Source organism: Lonchura striata, chromosome 5 (assembly GCF_046129695.1).
Source record: "Lonchura striata isolate bLonStr1 chromosome 5, bLonStr1.mat, whole genome shotgun sequence".
In the NCBI taxonomy this organism is placed as follows: Eukaryota; Metazoa; Chordata; class Aves; order Passeriformes; family Estrildidae; genus Lonchura; species Lonchura striata.
The window spans coordinates 19,561,274-19,583,002 of NC_134607.1; the positions used below are offsets into that span (position 1 = coordinate 19,561,274).

Genomic DNA, 21,729 nt, shown 5'->3' on the forward strand with positions numbered 1-21,729 from the left:
TGCTGCGTGAGCTCCCTGCAGTGCCTTGGTGATGGGGCTCATCCCAGACCTGATGGACCACCTGCAGGATAAGAGGATCTCTGTCTCCAGTCGTGCCTTGTGCCGATCCTCACAGCATGGAGTGTGCTTGTGGCTCTGGGTTTCTGCGAGCCAAGAGGCGCTGGAGCAGCAACAGCAGCTTTACAGGGCTCGCTTCGGGAGCCGCTGCTCAGCCCCGGGCAGAGAGAGAGAGTGCCCACTCCTCGGACTGCTGTCCCATCGCCAGGCTGGCTCCATGATGGGAACCTTCACATTCGTTTGCAGCAGGCGGCTGCTGGCCAAGAAGATGCCGGGATGCCGGAGCTCCCCGGCATGCAGGGACCCGCCGCGGCTCTCGGAGGTACCCTGGCCGGGCAGAAGTGGGATTCGGTCCGCCCTTCTCCAGGATGCGCACGCTTCTCTTTGCCCTAAAAACCAGACCTGAGCAAGTCACTAGATGGCAGCAGCAGACCCAGGAAGGTCCCCAAATGGGTTTCTTCCCTGCTGGATGTACCGCTGGTTCTCTTAGTTGCTCCGGAAATATTCTCTCCCCTCGCTGTCAGAAAGTTTCCTGCACTTCCAACCCCTTCACTTAAACTAGTCACAGCAAGGAGTAGAAAAAGGTGTGTGTTTGATCTATAGAGAGTGGTCACTATTTACACCATGTCCTGCCCATTTATCTCTAGGTTTATTTCCTGGCTGTATCCATGAGCTTTGTGTGATGGTGGGGAATTGCTTCACTGTTTTGTGCTTCAGACACTACCAGCCTAGGGTAAGGCACACTGGTGAATGGTTTTGTATTAGGCACTGGGGGAAAAGGCTGAAAGCCCCACAGCAAAGGATTTGACAGTGTTAAGAGAGAAAACCACTCTTCTCAGGGATGCACCATGACCTGAAGGGTCCAGGCTGTGTAGAAAATTGGTGGGGATTGAAGTCTGCACTGGATTTTGACAGTGATATCTGTAGGGCTTTGCTGGCCTAAATCAGAAAGGTCTGTCTGGGCAGGGTTTGAAACCACTGCTGACTTACTTTCCATACTGACTTACTTTCATTGAATATTTTATTCTCAAGATTGTGTTAGTACTTGGTGCAAACCTCATTAAAGACTCAACGAAAAACTGACTCCAGGCTGACGTGATGTCAGCTCTGGGTGTGGAGATGGGTGACTTGTTCTTTCTCTAAACAGGAGAAGCAACTTATCTTCCTGGCATGAAGTTCTGATCCAGCCTACCCAAGCACAAGCAGAAGCAGAGTTGGATGAAAGTGGCAGGCTGTAAAAGGGAAATCCCAAGGAGATTTAGTGCTGCTTGCACCAACATAAGTTGTTATGTTGGGTAGTGAAAAGAGCTGAGCTTTCCTAGCTCTCATGGAAATGAGAATCAAAGATTCCGAGCACAGTTCTGGGGTCCATACAGCCTTCACATCGAGGGCCAGGGTGAAAAAAGGCTACTGGTGGGTCTTCTGCCTAAATTTGATGTGCCAGGATGCTGTCCCCAGCCCTCCCAGAAATTATTCAAAAGATCAAATCAAATTACCCCCTGGCTGAATCTATGCCATATTTTGTTTGCAACATCCTCCTCCAGCCCGTTCACCAGGCCGGCTGTCTGTCTGCACAGCCATTAATGAACTGCCAGGGAGAGCTCTTGCAACACTGGACCTCTGTGAAGGGCTGGGGAGCAAACGTGGGCTGATCAGTAATAAATATTGATTTGTCTGTAAGTGAAACAGCAGCATTTATGGGATGGTGCTGGACACCCAAGTGGTGACCAAATTACCGTGGGGTCAAATGCTGAGCAGAACACTAATAAGACATTTAAATGAGAGGCAGCAAAGCAGGGGCAGTGAGGACTTCTGCAGAATCCTCCATTTGGACCATTGTGAGGAGGGTCAAAGACAGGTCTATGCAATTTATAGCAGTTCAAGGCCCAGGTTTAGCCCTTTTTTAAACACTATCAAATGCTCTGGCTAGCCTCAGGGTCTAGCAAACAAGGCCCCTACAGATCCTCAGCTCCCAGCTTGTTTCAGAAATGCAATAAATTGTCTGCATTTCCCTAATGCTGCAACAGAATAATATTTAATTATTTTTATTAATGGGCTCCAAGTGGACTGCAGCTACCATCTTGTTTCCAAAAAGAGCCACCAGGAGATGCACTGTGTTTTTACAATGAATCTTCCAATGTACACAAAGAGCTTTTTGTGCAGCATCTGCCAGCCCTTGTCATCTAAAGCTCCAAAGCTATATTTGGATTTAGAGCACTTTTCTGGCCTGCTCTCACCTAAAATTATACTGTTGATCCAAATCTGATATTTGTAACTATTGTAATGTGCCAATTAAATGTTGCATTTAGTTAAGTGATCAAAAAAAAAAAAAAAAAAAAAAAAAAAGAAGAAAAAAAAAAAGAGGTGTTAATTTATCCCTTGCCCAATAAATCACACACATACAGTGTTTAACACTGACCTATACAGAAGGGACAGAATATAGAAATTTACTCTGAGTGCCCACAAAGTAGTGCCCCAAGAACAGGACTGTGTACCTCCTGCAGGAAACAAAAAAGTAAGGTTTTTCTTTCTCAAATCACGAGAAGGAGAAAAATGAATTCTTTGTGGGGAAAAAATGACAGCATCCTAGGCTGCAGCAAAAGAATCAGTCCCATGGGATCCCAGATTGCCTCTGGAAGAAAACCTTTCCAGCCTTTACCTGCCCACTGAGACAAGTGTGGCAACATCCCCATAAACCATCTGTTTGAGATTTTGCTCCCTGGGGTCATAGTGCTCTTGCTCTGTGCTTTGGGAATAAGATTTCACACAGGCACATCTGTGGACTTTGACCAGATTTGCCAGGAGGGTACATTTGAAAGACAAGCTGGCCTAAAATGCACCACAAGGCCTGTTATTTGTTAATGCCATCACTGATAAAGGACAGCATCACACCACACTTCCTACAGCTCAGGCTGTTCCCATCTCACTCTGCCCTTGTAGTGCCTCTGCCCAGGATTTGCCACCCACAGTTCATCCCCTAAACAGGGCTTGTTTGACCTTTCAAAATATGGTCCTTGGAGGATTTCAGTTTCATTGGGCCCTTATTACTCATGAGAGGAGTTGAAATTGAAAAAAAATAAGAAAGGGCAAGAAGAAATATCCATCTTCCTCTCTCTCCTCGGCAATAAATTGTTCCCATTTTATAATATTTCTGAATTGCTGAAACTAACAAACAAAAACAAGTTATCCTCTCAGACAGAAGAGGATCAAGTCCCTTTTTGAAGCACTGACAGGATAATCTAGCTCAAGAACTTCTTTGATCAACACAGTAACATGCAGTGAAATCCTAATCCTACAGCTGACCACAGGAGTTTTTACTTCTGTGAGGTCAGAATTTCACATGCAAGACTTTCCTGGATGATATTTAGAGCTGTATTTCTGTCTGACTCTGGCATATGTTTATAGACAACTTTATTATTTAATAAAGTTCTTCATTATTTTCTTCACAGTAACCAGAAAAATTAATGTTAAGCCCTGGTAGGTCCTATAGCTTTCTTCTGGAAATAAAAAAGCCCCCAAAAGTGAACCTCTTCAATCTGACATGATCATAAATCACCTAATCAACCTTTTGTCCTTTTGTCTATGAATGGAGAAAACTGACTCCAAAGAGAATCTGCCTTCTTCTTTTTCATCTTCAAATGTAATGTCATGGGTAGGACACAAAGGAAATGGTAAAAGGATTACCAGCACTGATCTCAAGAAGGTATTAATGTCCTTTCATGTTGTTCCTAGGAAGGAAGGGGAAGATCCAGGCCTAAAGTATTTAAAGTCTGAAATCCTATTAAAATCACATCTGTTATCTGAAGAGGCATTTAAGTCTGTCTCAGCCTATCTGTGGGCAGCCACCAGTGCACCAAGCAGCCTCAACTCCAGCAAATCTCTGAGAAGTAGAAGCAGGAACAACCCAAAAAATCTTTCCTTATTTCCCCCTCAGAAGCCAGAACTGCAACTGACCTCCCTGAGATTTCTTACAGTAATGGAGAGTTAGTCCTGTGCCCACCAAAGTGGGTGGCAGAGCCTCCCTTGTTTCCCAGGAGACCTAGTCAGGATTATGGCAAAAATTTACACTGACAGAAAGTCTCCAAAAGAAACAGTTTACAGTAGAGGAAAAATAAGAACACAAAGAGAGAAATGTAGCCAGAAAGATCCAAGAGGATCTCTTTTACTACAGGAAAAATAAGTCAGTTCAGTATGTGACAGAAATAGTCCGTGTCAATGTTAACCTTGTCAGCAAATCCTTACCAGTGTCCTTCTTCTTTGTTCGTGAGAGCTCATGGACTGTTGCTCCAATGTCACTTCTCAAGGACTTGATGATCTTGTCCAGTGCTGGGACATTCTTGCCTTCCAAGTTAATGAAGAATTCATACTCATCTTTGTTGAGACGGGAAGGTCGGGACTCAATGTGGGTCAAGTTTATACCTTTTTCCTATGAGAAAAAGAAATTTTGGTCCCACACTTTTGGGGGAAGGAATATGACATAAAGACTGGATAAATACATGTGTCAGTCAACAAACCATATTTTACCATCCAAATAACTCAAAAGTGGCTACTGGATTGGAGGACTTTCACAACAGGGAGAGAAACAGAAAGAAAGAAGGAGAATTATGTGGGATTCACCCTTGTACAGACATCCATCATGAGGACTAGGCACTACTTAGAGAAAGGTGGAATCAGGATACAAGTTGTAAACAGGCTTTGTATTGTAAATGGCAACTCCAGTCCCTCAAGCACATAATGAGAGCTTGTCTGTGTTGACAGAGACATTTCCCCAAGATCAACATGGGAAGAAGCATTCCACCTGCAGAGTACCCTCTCATGGGAACTGAATGCTGTCTTGATGAGCATCTTGAGAAAAGACTGAACAAGCAGGCAGCTGGGCAGCCTGTGAGATAAGCTTCTGCCAAACCTCTGCACAGTCACCTGCAAAGCCACCTGCACAGTTTCCAGGGCTGTGAGCAGCTGGTGGGCAAAGATCCAAAGGGAAACATGGATCTGCACTATAAAGGCAGCCCAGGTTTCTGCAAATGAAAAGACGGGTGTTTTAAATCACTGGATCATGGAGTTGGTGAGGTTGAATGGGACCTCTGGAGACCAGCAAGTACAACAATCTGCTCAGGTTGCCTGAGCAGGTTGCCCAGGGCTCTGTCCAGCCAAGTTTTGAGATTCCTTAGCCTCTCTGGGCAACTGCTCACAAGTCTAATCACCCTTTACAGAGAAGGATTGTTTTCTTTAGCTCAGAAATTCAAGTTCTGTCTTACAAAATATCTTTGCTGACTGTCAACAGTGTCTCCTAGTTCTGAAGAAAGAGATCATTGGCCACTGTAGTATTGATGACTACAACCAGTAGGACCCTGACCTCAGACATGCTGCCATGTTGATGTATAAGCAGCAAGTAGCTAAAAAGCCTGTTTTTCCAACAAAAAGCAAACAGAAAGTCCAGTAAAAAAAAAAAAAAAAAAAAAAAAAAGTTAAGGGAAAAAAATCCCAGAAAGTCCAAAAGAAAAGTACAGGAACATCTACCCCTGTTAACTGAACTCAAATGTTTTCTTGAGCACTATAATTAGAATATGAAAATACTACTTTCTTTCCTTTTAGGGGGGGGGGGGGTGCGGGGGGGGGGGGGGAAATTTTTTTAAACATGTTTCCATGGACATTGACTTTGCCTCCTGACCATCTTGTCAGGCTCACACTGGTGCTGCAGACACAGCATGCCATGGCCAGGTTTGGGCTTCTGTCCCATGGGAGGAATATACAAATCCCTGGAGGAAATCTGGGGCTGAAGATCACAGAATCATAAAATCATTACCCTCAGAAGATTCAGAGGGGCTGACACATGGTGGTCAGCATCCCAGGAGAAACTTTTGGTTTTCGTCTTTCAAGCTAAAGTAGACTCTAAACTAGATGGCCCTGCTGGTGTCAATGTCAAACCCTTTGCTACAGTGGAGTCAGGTTTTCATCCACAAAGTAACACTGTGAAGATCTACTTTTGACCTACAAGGAAGAAAAATTGAGGTTTTTTTTAACTGTACATCCCTCTTTCTGAGCCTTCTTAGGACTTTCTTTGCTCCTCTCAGTGCTTGCATAGTACAGGAGGGCATCTGGCCATCAGCAGCAAAGGCCTGATTTACTCCTCCACAAAAGGCAGTTTATTCCTTGGTAGGAAACTTATATGCCATTACTCTGTTTCCTGAGGGTTGCACACTACAGATGAACTCAAATTGTTTGGCTAGATACCAATACAATAAGTTGAAAAGGTCAAAAGCTCGTTCACCAACTGCTGCTCTCGAGAGATGCCGTCCCCACAGGGCCGTGTGCCCAGGGAGAGAATGGGCAGCACTGTCCTTGCCCCAGGGACAGTTTGTTTCAGGCCTCCAAAGCCCTGCTTCCCAAACAGACTGCACATTGTCCTGCCTGTGTGGTGAGGCACTGGGAGCTCCTGACAGAGAGCAGGCACAGGGAGCTTCTGGGCCTTCGCTGTGTCTCACCATCCTCATCCTAGAAGTTTTCTGCCTTGTGCCTACTCTGGATCTACATTCTTTCAGCTTAAAACCATCACACCATGTGCCATCACAAATGGCCTTGCTAAAAACTCAGTCCCCATCTTTCTTTCTTATAGGACCTCTGAGTACTGGAGGGCCACAATAAGATCACGCCAGCATTTTCTCTTCTCTGGGATGAAGGCTCCTCAAACTGAATCCCTTTGGATTTTGATCAGGTGTCTCTTCTACTGTACCAGCTCTCTGGGTACAGTAGAAGAGCTGGGCTCAGTGAGCAGCTGCACAGACAGCAATGCCCTAAAATAAACAGAATGATGCAGGGGCTGGGAATGAAGAGATCAGCTGTAGGGTGGGCACGAGACACACTTAAGACAGCAGGAGTATCAACACCCCTCAAACTGTCATAGCGTAAGACAGTGAGAAAAAGAGGGGAAAAAAGAAGATGGAGGAAGGAGCCCATGGAAATTGCTACCTCCTTTCTTACACCTGAGAGAAGCAGAACACCTTCCCACAGAGTGTCAAGCTGCTTTGCTGTTTATTTGAAGGATATCTGCCACTCAGCAACATGCAGAGCCAACCTGTTACCTCTTTCTGACAAGATTTCAGGACCTCATGAAAGAGAAGCTGAAGGGAGAACCCTTCTGGTGACTTTTTTCAAAGCAAGAATCCAGCACTCCTGGAGAAGTGTGCCTTGCTAACTAAGCCCTTGATTTAAAAATATGTACAGTGGTCCTGTTACTAGAGTTGCTTTACAGATCTCAATTTAATTCTAGTCCAACTACTCCATCTAGTGTTTAATCTTCATAGTTTCACTTTGTCCAGAACTTTTTTGTATCCTTGATGCTGCCAAATCTTGATATTGGATCACATTTCTCCAATAGATGATGTTTTCTTTAAAGCTCCAATTTCTGAAGACAAATAGTTGCCTGAGAAAGGAGAATGGGGGCATTTTTTTTGTTTGGTTGTACATTTTAAGCAGTTTTCAATCTCTGTTTTTTAGTAGAGATTGACATCCTGATAATGTATGCCTTCAAAAGCCAGCTAATTAAAGTTATTCTAGTTCTATGGGCTATTTTTTTGTTGATGGAACCTAACACCTTTGGAAGATCTCAACTATCACATATTTTGTGCTGAATTCACCCCACCACCCATTGCAGCTGTAAGGAACTTGGAAAGCAGATTGGTACTTCTCTTCAGGTTTATGACCAGGGGAGAGGTTGAGTCTCTCCCCCATGGACACAACCTGTCATACAACCATGTGCCTGCTGCAGTTTTTTTTTCTTAAAGCCCCTACTCTGAGGGGTGAAAAAACTCAGCTTTCATTAGTTTAATATCCAAGTCAACTGGACCTCTACCACTGCCCATTAGAGAAGGAAGTCTCAAGGCACATTCTCAGAGCTCAAAAATCAAGTTTGAATTCGTTCTGAGTTAGAAGGGGGTAGCAATAAAAATATAAATTTAAAATAGAGACAATGGTGGATACAGGGAGGAAATTGCCCATGTCCCTCCCTGCCTTACCTCATAGTGCTGGATCTCAGCCTTGGCTCTCTCTCAGAGTCAGTGAAGCAGCCCCAACCCCTTGCTCAGGTTATTTCAGGTTTTCCATCCTAACTGAGCACCACCTATGCTGCAGCTGCCCCACACCAGCAGGAGAAAGCCAGGCTGGTGTTGCAGTACACCAGCAGTCTTGCTGAAGCCACTGCCACGAGAATTTAGTCCCACCCTCTGTTTAATGGTCTGGTGACTAGAAAAGGAAAGTTGTGTGTTCATAGCTACACAGGGAAGATTTCAGTAGGGATGGATCCTTTCTGCAAATGTTATGGGTTAATACTTCCCATGACACACATTCTTCTGTTCACTAATTACTAAATGCTCCTATATATGGTTCTAAAACTAAGTATAGCTGTGAAATCCACCTGCAGCTTGTTTTCATTACTCTTGTAATTAAAGAAGTCTGACTTCATCAGGAGACCCCACATTGTTACCAGGTGAAGACCTTTCAACAACACTATAGTGCCACTAATCAACATAATAAGTGAGAATTTGGGTAAAATCTCCCAGAAGAAAGATTTTACTTGCACTTTCTGTTACAAAACAAAACAACAACAACAAAAAAAAACAACCAGATGAGAAGTTCTTTTAACCCTTGCCATGGTATAGTTCAGGATTTCCTGAAGGAGGACAATTTCAGAAGCACAAGTATAAGCTCAGTGCTTAATTTTCATAGATCAGAGGACTTAGGAAGTTACAGTGATCCTTTCAGCCATGATTCCCAAAGAAAAGGCAAAGGCAGCCATCTGATTCAGCTCTACTGTCCAAGGGCCTGCCTCTCAGCTGGAGACAGCATTTTCCCATCTTCTCCTTCACAACTGCTAGGGCTTTCCTTCCAAGCTCATGGAGAAAAAAACGTCACAGAGCTGGTCCCTGCCAGCAAAGAGCACCAGAGGCTAGCTGGCCCTGGAGCAGCCCCTGGTGTCCATCACTCAGCTCCAACCCTGAAAATTGGCACAGGGCTTGCAGCAGAATCTGGCTACAAAACACATGGAGCAGGATAAACCAAAAATGTGACATCATGTGGCATTGCATAAGCACCTGTGAAGAGAGCACTCCTCTCTTTAAACCCATGTGGGTTCATTAGATCAAGAAGTCCTGCTCCTGTGGCCATAGGAAGAGGAGGGATAAGATCAAGGATGTGGATTTGGAGCACTGCAATGAAATGATCATTGCTATGCATACGTACAGTATAATGAAAAAATAGTCTTGTGGTAGCGGCAAGCCTGGCCAGTTCACCTATTGCAGCAGACACTTCCAACACACCCCCTGGCCAAAGTGACTGTTTTCTTCCCCTGATTTGGAAACGGCCCCAGCCACTGCAGAGTCAGTACCTTCCCAGGGGACAAAGAGATAACAGTCACGTAGGACTTTCTGGGGAATGAAGTTCCTAAGCAGAAACAGAGCAGAGTTACCACTGCTGACTCTGAAAGTGCCAGGTCTCATGTGGTACAGCTTGTTACTCCCATCCCATCCTTCCATGGAACAGTAACTTACCCCATGGGATAGTAACTTACACTGGCAGCAGGAGTACTTGGTGCAAATCAACCTTTTTTTTTTTTTGCTTTTTAGCTAGAGCCCTGCTCACTGATGGCTCCACCTTGCACTCAAGTCCTGCTCTGTATGTGAGAAGGTCCCATCACTGAGGAAAAGATAGAAGGCTCCTCTCTTACAATGGATTAAGCAAATGTGTAATGTATTCCATTGTTTGCCACTTAAAACAGCTGATTTGTAAATCCAACAGAAAAAGAACTACAGAGGAGATTAGTATAGTCACAAATTTATGTGGAAAATCTACAATTGAAACTGAAGGCAATCCTTTTTTGTATATGCAAATTTCTGATATTTTTACTGATTAATTTAACTACAGAAAAGGAAATCTTTGAGAGGTTTTTTCTTCCAGGATGATTTTTGTTGTTTAAAAAGCCACTTCAATTTCAATATGCTTTTATCACTGCAGAGAAACAAGTGTTTCTACCAAGTGTAACACTTGGGTCAACCCAAAGGGCTCAGTTTTGCTTTTTCAGTTTTGATAAGAAACCTGGAATTTCTCTCTCTTTTTTTTTTTTTTTTTTTTTTTTTTGACCTCAGCTTATACTCTGAACATTTTTGATGTGTCCAGTGAATCAAAAAAGAAACACAATTTCACAATGACTGGTCTGTCTTCCTGATTTTAAGCATGATACTTTACTCACTTGTGCTGTTCTGTTTCAGATGAAGATATTTATTCAAGTTTTGGCTGCCAGGTGTCATCTACTATGACACAAGTAAACAGCACAGGACTGCACCAAGGAGTACATCAGTGTACTGAAGGGCCCTTTAAAATTAAGTCAGTGCAAAGACCCTGCTTGGTAAACTTGTGCTGTCCCTACAGCCACTCTCAAGCCTGCAAGAAGGACAGAGGTGACAAAGGGGCATTGCAAGTGCAAAACAATTGGGTTTGACAAGCAAAAAGTGAATGTCCGCCACATCCCAACATACAAACAGAGCAGCTAGTGTGGAAGCAAAGTGGATTCAGCTTTAGCAATCTGCTTACTGCTGAGCATGACTGAGCTGCTAACACTTTACAGCACATCAGAGCATGAGTCTGGCCCTGCAGAAACATCTCTCCACAGGACAGGCGGAGAAGGGGCTGCAGGGGCTGTACTGCCAGCAGTGGCATTGCTCTATGCTATGCCAGTCCAGGAGGAACAGATTCATGCAGTCAGGCAAGGATTTGCAAAACAGAGAGAAGGGACAAGAGCCAGGGATCAGAAAAGCTTAGAAGTCTGCTGAAGGTCAGGTGTTCTGATGGGTCTTCCTGAGCAAACTTAAGAAAAAAGTGTAGATAATCAAATATGTTTTGGATGTAAAACCAGCAGACAAAAAGAGCTGAGTTCATTGAGGAGATTCCTCAGGAAAAACCCTTCAAGCTACATGGGGAAAACCAAGAGTTGTCACTGTTACCACATACTTGTGTGCAACTGGGACCTGAACAGAAAACTAGAGTTTAGGTTTTTGAACAAAAAAAAAAAAAAAAAAAAAAAAAAAAAAAAAAAAAAAAAGTGAGCATGCAGTACTCTGCCAACTGCATGAGCAACCCTGAGGGATGTTTGAGTAGGATAAACATTACTTTTTCCACAAAACACATTGAAATTCACTTAAACTTGGTGTCTCAGAGGACATAATTCTGTGCTATGAGTACTCTGTAGCCTTTAGCCTCTCCCTGCATGGAGGAGACTCCCCTACCTTCAGTCCACTTCACTCCCATAACTGGGGCTTACCCCTTCCATCTGGGCTGTGTTTGGGCACTTACTCCTTTCCTGGGTGGTTTGCTCTGTGGGCGAGTACAGATTCTACCTGCCATGATGCTTGATGAGCCAGAAGTTTTGGACCTCATGATATCCAGGGGTAGACCCAGGCCAGAGCACACCCTTTGGTGTCCCTTTATCTTGCTGCCCATGGAGAACAAGGTGTGACAGGGGCTAAAGTCTGGACAGTTTCCCCCCAGCACAGGAGTGGGACATCGGCAGGGTGTGAACCTAGGAGTGCATCCCAGGAAGGGACTGAGTGGCTGAACAGTGCACCCACAGAGTAAAAAGAATTTTCATTTCATTTCTTAAACCAAGGAGAGGATGAGCCTTCCCAGGTCCATACAGAAACCTCCTCTACAGAAAGACATCCTGTGTGCTGATGGCTCCTCAAGATTTCTCCTTTCTCTAGGTATCCCCTCAATTCCCTATTACTCAGTCTAGATCTTGCTTCCATGCTTCCTTCCCTGGGAGAGAGGGCAGATTTTCAAGTCTTTCATATTTACAGCTCCTTCAACCCTCCTCTTCTCCCCTTCATGTCCCAGACTGTCTTTTTTAGACATTTTTACAGACTGTCTAGAAAAGAGGCAAAATCCTCAAAGCCAGTGCTGGAGGCACTGTCCCTTAATCACTCCCAAAGCCAAGCTGGGAGGAGAGGTTTGAGCTGTGCTCTCTGCCTGCATTCCCATGTGTGAGTGCCCAGAGAGGTGCCAGGAGTCTGGGCATCCCCCACCTCAGCAAGGAACAGAAAGTTTACAGACAGGCAACACATGGCCATCAGCACCAGCAGCTCCACAAGGTGTGCACCCCCTCCATGAAATGAACAATTGCAGCGCCACATCTGCTCCTGGAAACAGCCTGATCCTATTTGTGGCTTGTCAGCATGAGGCAATGACAGCTGGAGCAGCCATCCTCACATCTCCTCTTGTGAGTCCCCTCTGAGACAAATCCACCACATTTCCACAAGCCAGCAGCAACCTGATGACACAAACCAGGGGACAAGGCTGGGTGTCTCCCTGCCCAAGGAGCCCACCCACAGAGAGTCTGAGCTAGCTGCAGTAGCATCTCACAGCTAATCTTATTAGGCAGTGAAGGAGTACAAGACAAAAAAAAAAAAAAAAAAAAAAAAAAAAATCCTTCAAGTCCTTCCTGTTTGTTTCTACTCTTTACCTTCATATCACCACTTTCCCTGTCTGTGTAGTGGATGTCTCTGAGCACAAATTGTTTCTCTGAGGCACCATAGCTATGGCCCAGATGGAAAAGGGGGAAGGTTTTCCCAGCTGTGCACGTATATAAGACTTACACCTCTGTGCAGTTCTTGGAATGGAGTTACAACAGCCCAAAGGCTGCTCTGGTTTACACCAGGAATTCACTAACAACAGCCCTGAGGAGCAGTTCTTGTACCATTAAATCCCATCATCCATCCATCCATCTCCCCCATACAATGCCAAACGTAAAACTGATATAAGAGTGTCTATGCCAGGTCTCTTGTTGATCCTTGGTGCTGGAGGAGGCTGAGAGTTAGCACAGAAGAATTGGCTTTGTTGGGGTGGAAAACCAACCAAGTCCCAACCTCTCAACTGCAATCAAGGCCACTGGGAAAAAGTAGCAGTGTTGGTCTAGTTTAGGTACCTGCTTTGGGGCAAGAAAAGTCACATCCAAGAAATGGTTACTTCTCTCTTTCCTATACTAGCTCCTCTATAAATTTTTCATTAGAGCTGACAGCAATTTGGTTAGTAGACATAAATGCATTTAATAAAAAAATATCAGTAGTTTCATTAATTTACAGACATGCACATCACTGACATATGGACATTTTACAGGATTTTACTGGTCAATTCACAGATTTAGACTTGCTCTTCTGTTGTTGGTGTGAAATCCCTTTTATCTTAATGAATCAAATATGTCCTAAAACTCATAAATATTTTTATTTTGTACCCATAACACACAACCTTTCATTTCCTAGTAAATTCAATTTACGAACGGAAAATATGCAGGCCACAACTTCTTAGAGCGTTCTAAAGAAATTTCTGGTTTCAGGCACAACTATTACATTAAAATAAAAAAAAAAAAAAAAAGAAAAAAAGCCACAGAACCAATATAAAAGTGTATTTACTTGGGAGCATAGAGTACACAGATGTGTGTTGCAACTCAACCATCCTGAACTGCAAAGATTTTGTGCTTTTCAAACAACATTCATGACATCTGGGAAATATTTCTGCAAGAATAAATAGGCACACAATGTCCTGAAAGGTAAATGGCTCCATGTTTCCCTAAAAGCTTTCCAAAACACTCAGCATAAGTTACTGAGTCCCCTTGGTGTAAAAAAAAAAAAAAAGTTCTGTCATTTTTAAGCTGTTCTGTAGGCACCCTCTACCCACTCTGTAGAAGCACTGCAGGTAGGAGAGAGTAGAATCTTTTATATCAGACTTTTTTGGGGTGGACAAGAGCTAAGAGCTGCCCCCAGCAGAAATACCTCATCCAATGTGGGTTGTGAGTCACATGGCTCACATGCAGGTTATATTTGCTTTACAAGTTATAAGGTGAATTATTTGGTTATAAGTCAATCTTAGGTCACAGCCCAAGTCACCCTTACCTCTTACTACAGCAGTTATATTTCCCTCTTAAATGGAAAAAATGCATTTTTCCCACCCTCATGTCAGTTAAAAAAGCTACTTCTGCCCCAAGATTTTAAGGGATTTTAAGCTCAGAAAAGAAATGCAAGCTGGTTTCCCCTGTAATAGCAATGAAATAGAATCACAAACACAGCCTCCAAGACCCCAAGAAAATGTGGCTGCAATACAAATTTGTAAAGACTTGAAGGAAAATATTTACCTCAAATGTGCGCAGGACTTTAGCCAATGCCCCAACTTCTTCTTTCAGAGAGAAAATCAAAGAAATCACACCATCTTTACTGGGGGAGTCTTCAATGTAGCTAGATTCCTGAAAGGAAAGAAAAAATGCACAAACAAAAATTACTACCATTCACTCTAGGAGTCAGTTTTTGCCTTTTTCCATGTCCCTTTTGCACAGCACCAGTGATGTAAAGGAGGTATAAAACAGCTCTAAGCAGGAATCAAGGCAACTGCTGCTGCAAGAAGCAGAGCAGCTCTGGGGCTGCTCTGATTTATGATGGTAGAGACACAAATCCCTTCTCCCAAACTAGAGCCCTCGTGAGAGCAAGGAAGTCAAAAAGGACATGCAAATAAACCTAATACAATCCTTGCCTCACCTCACCCCTCAGGGATGACTGGAAACATTACTGCACTTTGGTTTCAGCCCAGTGCAAAGTCCTTCCCTCAGGCTTTCTTTTCATCAGCACTCAGGGTTAAGCAGAGCAGTGAAGATGAGCTCTGTGCAGAGATGCAGACCATGACCTGTGTTTCCCTTCAGTTCTGTTTGTACCTTCCAGGTATCCCCAGGACAGAGGCAGTATTCACAGGAAGGATATGGACGCTAACTTTAAAACAAAATAACAATATCAAGCAATGAAAATCAAATTAAAAAAAAAAAAATGTTGGAACAAACATTTAAATCTTCCCTAAATCCCATAATGAGTAAAGACTAAGTTAGGGCAAGATGTGTTTTCATTGTTTGTTCCCTTCCTCTTGCTGATTTTCTACTCTGCAAATTCCAAAAGGCAATTTCCAGTACTCTTCAAAGGTTTATTTTCATTATTTTCATGGTTCTCATTACTAGAATGTTTTTGTGTGTCTCTACATGTGTTTCTTTTCACAAAAGCCCTGTTAAGAAGGGCAGAGCTATTTCACCACTTCTGAAAGAGGAAACTGAGCCCTGGAGTAGAGGCAGATCTAAAAACTTTGGCATGGCGGGTAAGTGCTTACTGAGATTTCAATCACCTAAATTTTTCTGATATCAGAGTAAATTTGTTGTACAACCATCACAAATTTTTGGAGGCCATATTAATATCTTATTTGCATGTTTATTTCATTTTTTTTAACATCTACTGGCCTTGGACAAATTGGCTTGTAGTTATTTCAAAGATCATAGCAGACATCTACAACACAGAGGAATCCTGGTGTAACAAGTCCTGGGCTAGAGTTTGATTCAAGGTACCCATTCAAATATTCATTATGAAGATCTGTATTTTTGGGCAGAGCTTGCTCTCATTATGGCTATTGCTCAATTGAACATATAAATCAGAGTAAAATGAGTCCCCGTTCCCAAATATTGTCCTCAGTAAAGATAGCCTTTGTAGAAGACAAATTAATAATCAAAACCAGCTGCCCTGAAGCCATAAAGTTCTTGGTGGGCCTACATTTCCTGAGGCAGAGCTATGAAGAGCTGCCTTCTTTTGTAGGGTAAATAATTGCTGATTCTTCAAGCCATCTCCAAGGCTGCCTCCAAGGTTGCTGCTAACAGGCTGGCCACACATTTTTCTATCTGGCTTTGTTTCCAGAGGCTGCAAAATTTTCCAAATATCTTTCAGCTTTATGAGGGACCTCTAGTGTGAACTGCAGTAGAAGTGCTGCTTCAGAAGGAAGATTGCCACCTGTTCAGTTGTGACACTTCCTGCAGCATTTCTATGGCTCCTGAGTCCCCATCCATCCAGCCCAGCTCTTACACGGGGAGGACCAAGAGGAAAAGCAGCTGGAAGTGATGTGCCAGCTGGCTAATGAAACCCATTTACACCTCAAGCAACCACAAGGGAAAACTATGACAGGAATCTGGCAAAAGTCAAAACAAATGTATGTAGTACTGAAACTTTACGGTAGTGTGACCAAAACTGTCATGTCAAATACTGTCCATCCATTGCTTTTTCCTTCTGTTTTCACCCACAACAGCCAAAATTGATCTCAAGGACAAAACTGGCTCCACTGGATCGAGATTTTGGTTTTCACTGTCTGCAAGGAAACTGCTCGAAAAGACATGCAGTTATATATTTAAAATATTCTTGCTATGCCATGCTGTGAGGATCAACTTATATGAGATTGATTTGAATATGTGTGACAAATGAAGAATTTGTGGTTTGCAGACTTGCAGGGGATATAATGCAAAGTTGAAGTCCTGCAAAGTAATTCTGATTGTAATACTTGATCTCTTTGTACATGACATTACACAAAAAAAGCCTTAGAAAACCTTTCCAAACTCATTGGTCACTAGCTTTGAATTGTTGAAATCAGCTGCTTTCAATCTGACTTCAGTCATTTTTCCCACTCTTGTAAATTGATTTAGATTGGTGATTATGAGAAAGACATGTATCAGTAGGGAGTAGGCACTAATGCTGTAAACAGCCTCATGCTTGCTTAACTTCTTGGACACCTGAATATGCACTCAGTTCCCTGGAAGGTCTTTTAACAAGCATCATTCCATGCCTGAGCCTGTCACAGAGGTGACATCTTTAATTACAAAGGGGGAGAAGCCTAAAATGATTGTTTTCCTGCTACCCAGTTCTTATCAGGCTATATGGAGGCAGCCTTCACCAATAAACACTGCAGGTAATAAACCGCAACACATGCACTGGAGGTGGTAGCAGCAAAAAGAAAGAATCAGAAAATTATTGTTGAGCTTTTTGTAGTACTTAAGCATAGCTTTAACTGTTTATTAGTTTTTCTATTCTCATTTTGGACTTTAACTTCTCATCCCTCAACACAGACAGAGGAATTGCAACTTTGGAGTAGTTCTACTGGTTTTTTATTTATTGTGATTATGATTCAGAGTTGAAGAAAATTTATTGTGTTGAAATATTGTCTCTGTGATATGTGATTTACACTGTGCGTAAATTCAGCTCTAATTTTTCTCCAGCTGTTTTTTTCCAGTAAATAAAATGAGAACCACTTGAAGAGCATGAACAACCACCCCTGGTCTCAAAGAATGTGTTATGTAGATGCAAGGATAGGTTTACCTGAGCACAAACCTGTATTTTTCATTAGCCACATTGCACACAGATTGGTACTGCCATTATGACACAGATGGCAGCATTAGGGGTCAATAACACAACCTTGACAGCCTTCTAATCCATTGCTGAGACATTTAGCTAAAGCTCTTCAGAGTAAATTCCAACACTGGTAAAGCCAGAGAAAGTTTTTCTTGCAACTTCAGGAATGTAAAATTTTCACCTCACTGCTGTAAAGTTCAAATTTACTAGATGTGCAAAATGGGGGGGGAGGGGAGGAAGGGAAAAAATATTTCAAATTTTAAAATTTCCAGGTTACTTGTGAAAATGGAACTAGTTTCCAAATCAGATTTCTTAAGGCATTTAAATGCTCATCATGGTAGTCACCATTGAAATCAAGCAATTACAAAACCTTGAATAAGCAGCAAGATGAGAATCAAGAGAAATATTCTGGGAGTTCAGCTTCAGCACACAAAGAAGGAAGAATAGAGGCTTTTGTGGCATCTCTGCTCTTATATAAAAATAGAAGCCTTTTTTTTTTGCACATCTGATGCAGCCAGTCTCTCATTTCAGCAGCATTGCATAGGACATATAAGTGCAGAATTTTGTCCTAATAATTAACCATGCTTGGCCTCAGGTTACATCATTTGCCCCTGCAGTGATATCAGTGCCTGTATTTAAAAGGCATGAACTTCAGGTCTTTCCTGTATTTCCCAAAGCAAAGAGTTCAAAGTCAGTCAGCAAACATTAAAAAAAAAGACAAGAGAGTCCCAGATTTAACAAAAAATTGCACCAGGAGAGCACATAACTTCCTCCGTTTTCCTTTAACAAGAGAAGACAGCTTTTTCATCACACATGTTTAAGACCTCCAGTAAGTTTCTTGTCTTTTCTGATTGTTTGTCTTTTTGCCATGTACACAAGGATACTGTCACAATGTTTGTTTGCATTCTCACTGTGTTTTTGTAAGCACAATTAACAGCAGACAAATATAGGAACTGCCAAAATTGTTCAGGTACTGCAAAGCATCACAACAGGCCACCTGGATTCTTCCCCTCTTGGGTCACACTGCCTCTCAGAGAGTGGAGGACAAGCCGAGGAGAGCAGGAGTGAGGGAGACACCCCTCCACCTCTGAAAAAAGCAGGCACAGGCCCCTTCACTTACCTGGAAACAGTCACCATTCATTTTGCAGTGCTGTGAGTCCATGTTGCAGAAGCAGCAATGCCCACACAGGGAGGCCCCCCCACTACAGCAGGTAAAGCCTTCTGACTTAACTGCAGTGGCCAGAGATCTGTGCAAAGGTATTTAAAGTGGAGCAGGCAAGGCAAAGCCATTCCCTTCCCCAGCTCCCTCCCCTGGACAATGTGCCAAGGGGGCGTTCTCCCTGCACGCCCACCCCACCCACCCCTGGCACACCAAGCAGTCGCTCCACACCGGCCATCCCCTGGAAGTCCCACGCCTGCGTGGAGCAGCTCTCCAGCAGATTGTTTCTGTCTGCACCCAACGTGGAGGAGCAGCATGCTCTGAATTAACAGCCTTCCTCCTGCTGATCAACATCAGCTGTTTTCATTTTCTCAAGTCAACACATCGTTTTCAGTTCAGCCTCCAGCCCGTTCCTTCCCACTGCAGCTGTGTGTTCAGCCTCAGGTGGGTTTCCCCTCAGGGTCACTCCCCTTGGACAGACATCAGACATTCTCCAGGATGTGTTCTTTGGATGGCAAGGCACAGCAGCTGAGGGATTTGTCCTTTAGCAGGGCCTCTGGGGCTGCTTCCAAAGAGCTTAGAGAGCAGGAGACACCACTCTGCTCACCAGACACTGGAGAGAGACACCCAGCACAGGGGAAGCATGAGACAGGAGTTAGCTGCATGAACCTCACACTGGGATATGAGCCTGAGCATGGGGAAAGGAAGGAAGGTAAAGGAAGAAAAGGAAGAGGAAAGAGTAGGTCAAAGCAGGAAGATGTAGAAGAACTGAAGATGATGTATGCATGCTTGCATATGGTGTCAACCATGGAAAGCACAAGGGGAACAGGGTGGGACACAGAAATTATTACAGGAAAGGTTAGTAAAGTACTGATATGACAGAGCCCAGATTTGGCTTAATAAGAGTCACCAAAGGGGGTAAAGGAGATTGGCAGGTGAAAAAAAGGAAGGAACTTGACAAGTATCTATCTTACTATTCGGGAAAACAAAGTCTTACAGAGACAAATTGCCAAGGCAGGTAATCTTGCTATATTTTCATGATGAAGAAAAATTCTTTTTCCTTGAAGGAAGCTCTACTACACACACCTGTGCAGCCTCAGATTGGTGAACACTAGCAAAGACTTATTGTAAATTGTTCATACATACAAAACCCAGCAGCCATACAGTGGGAAAACTGAGTGGAACCATTTTCATGGTTCTCAGTCCAAATCCATGTTGGATCCCATGACTGTGGAGTCAGAATCCATACCACTGAAATTATCAATTATATAACATACATCTGAAGTAACTCCATGCTTTGGGTACAAGTACATACCTTTTTCAGAAGAGCTGCTTCTCTGTGCATCCTGAAACTGCCTGTAGGGGTAGAATTATTATTCTGAATTCTGAAGTTATTTCTGAAGTGATCAGCAAGCCTGTGGTATGGGCTGGCAGGTCAAGATAGCCAAATGTGATGCATACTAAACACACTGGATCCTGCTCATATGGCAATAAGATGGGGCAAGGAAAGGCAGAGCAGTGGAGGAAAGTATCCCCAGTAATTGCCAGCAGTAGAAAAACTACTGGATTTTTTAACTACTAGCCAGTAAATTCATTATGATATTTTGTGTCCTGTGTTTGTGCAGCACAAGGCACAGCCCTATCCATGACAAGGAAACTGAAGGCCACCTTGGAAAAAAATACCAGTGAGATGAAGATGGTGGCAACTCTGATTGTAGCCCCTGTGCAGGACAAGATGGACTCCAGAAATTATTCTTGTTTACTTTCCCCACACACCATGCCTTGCCACCTGGTGTATTTTTCAGTGAGATAAACTATTCTTTTCTCTGTTTGTGCCTTCCTCTTTCTTTCCTTATTCCTACTCTTTTCAATAATCTTTAATATCTCTTTTACTTCTTTGTGGCTTTTACATGCTTTTGGTCTTCCTTCCTTCCCTTTCTCCATCCCTTTTCTTACATGTGTCCACTCTACCCAATGGTAATGGCAAGACAAAGTGAAATATCAAGTACCTAAAATACTGCTGCTGCCAAATCTTTTTAACTATCTATTTAGTCTCCTACTCCCTGCTTTTTTGTATTTATTTTGCAAGATTATCTCTCACATCTGTTGTTACACAATCATAATAATATCACCAGTGTGTTACCACCAGTTCATTGTTTGATCAGTCTGCACTGTCAGAGGTTGCCTGGTAGCAAAAGGCATTGGCTGATGCAAACAAAGTTCCGTCTTGCTAGGAAGAATTCCCAAATTATCTTGTTTTGGAGGAAAGTGGTGTGTGAGTATGTGTGTGCCCAGTGACATTACTCTAGGAATATGCAGTTGCATCAGGATCTGTTACCTTGGGCCATTTCAGAGTCCAAACTGCTGGAGCTTCCCTGTTCTCTTTGAAGTACTACTTCAGCATACCAAGGATGGGTTCATCCCCCTGCAGTGACACTGCCAACCAGGTTTTCTCACTTGGCTTTCAAGTTTTCTCATGTGCCCCCTGGCCGGTGTGAGCACCTGAACTTTGTTAGACCTGCTCTGGGCTTTTGCTGCAGCATCGTGCACCCCCTCTGCTTTCAACCACATGCCGATATGCATTGATTTCCCACCTTGCTTTTGCCTAAAAGCACGTGTTCTCCCTCCAAAATATACTTTCTTTGAGTTCAGACACATACATGTAGTCCTTTCTGGCTGTGCTCTCAGCCACAGCTCACAGGGCTCTTTGCGCTGAAGTTGGCAAGCTCCCCCGGCCAGCACGATGTGAGTTCAAGGGGCCACGGACTTTGGCTGCTTTTCAGACTGCTCTTTGCCACCCACTTACAGAGCAGCGGCTTCCCTGGAGCTGTGAGTCTTTGTGTCTGGGCAAGGATGTCCCTTCCTGTTCCAAGACACTTCGCCTGCAGCTCCCTGCTTCCCTGCTGGTTCAGGATGTCCCAGTGCATGTGAGGGTGCAGTAACCAGTGGAAAGGGGATTTTCTAATGAAAACAGAAGGTGAGGGAACAAAATCCCAGATGAGGATTCCACGAGTATCTTAGGTGGTTTGTGTGTGCGTGCATGGGGGGGAGCATCCCCCTTATCGAGATGGTGTATGCATTTACCAGGGATCTCAGGGTGCTGTACATCCCCCACAGGACAGCATTTCCGCGCACGTCCCTCTACATCGTGCTGGCAAAGCCACCCATCCATATCCCCTCTCACTGCAGAGACGGGCTCCCCGAGACCTCAAGGCTGCACCCCATCCATCCCGACCCGATTTCCCCGGCTCCTTCCCTCCTGGGCGCGGGTGGCCG

General features: G+C 43.6%; 1 protein-coding gene across 2 annotated transcripts in view; it reads right to left on the reverse strand.

The window, feature by feature from the left end:
- Window positions 1-18,621, reverse strand: part of PAH (phenylalanine hydroxylase) — a 33,764-nt gene extending 15,143 nt beyond the window's left edge. For both annotated transcript variants that reach the window (XR_002465909.2, XM_021536335.2), the window contains exons 1-3: window positions 18,415-18,621; window positions 14,231-14,338; window positions 4,300-4,483 (exon numbers count right to left, since the gene is read on the reverse strand). Coding sequence is in view for 1 of the 2 variants with exons in the window: in XM_021536335.2 (XP_021392010.1) it covers window positions 4,300-4,483; window positions 14,231-14,338; window positions 18,415-18,456 (334 nt within the window). In the remaining variant the exon portion in view is untranslated. The remainder of the gene's footprint in view (window positions 1-4,299; window positions 4,484-14,230; window positions 14,339-18,414) is intronic.
- Between the last annotated feature and the right edge of the window lie 3,108 nt (window positions 18,622-21,729).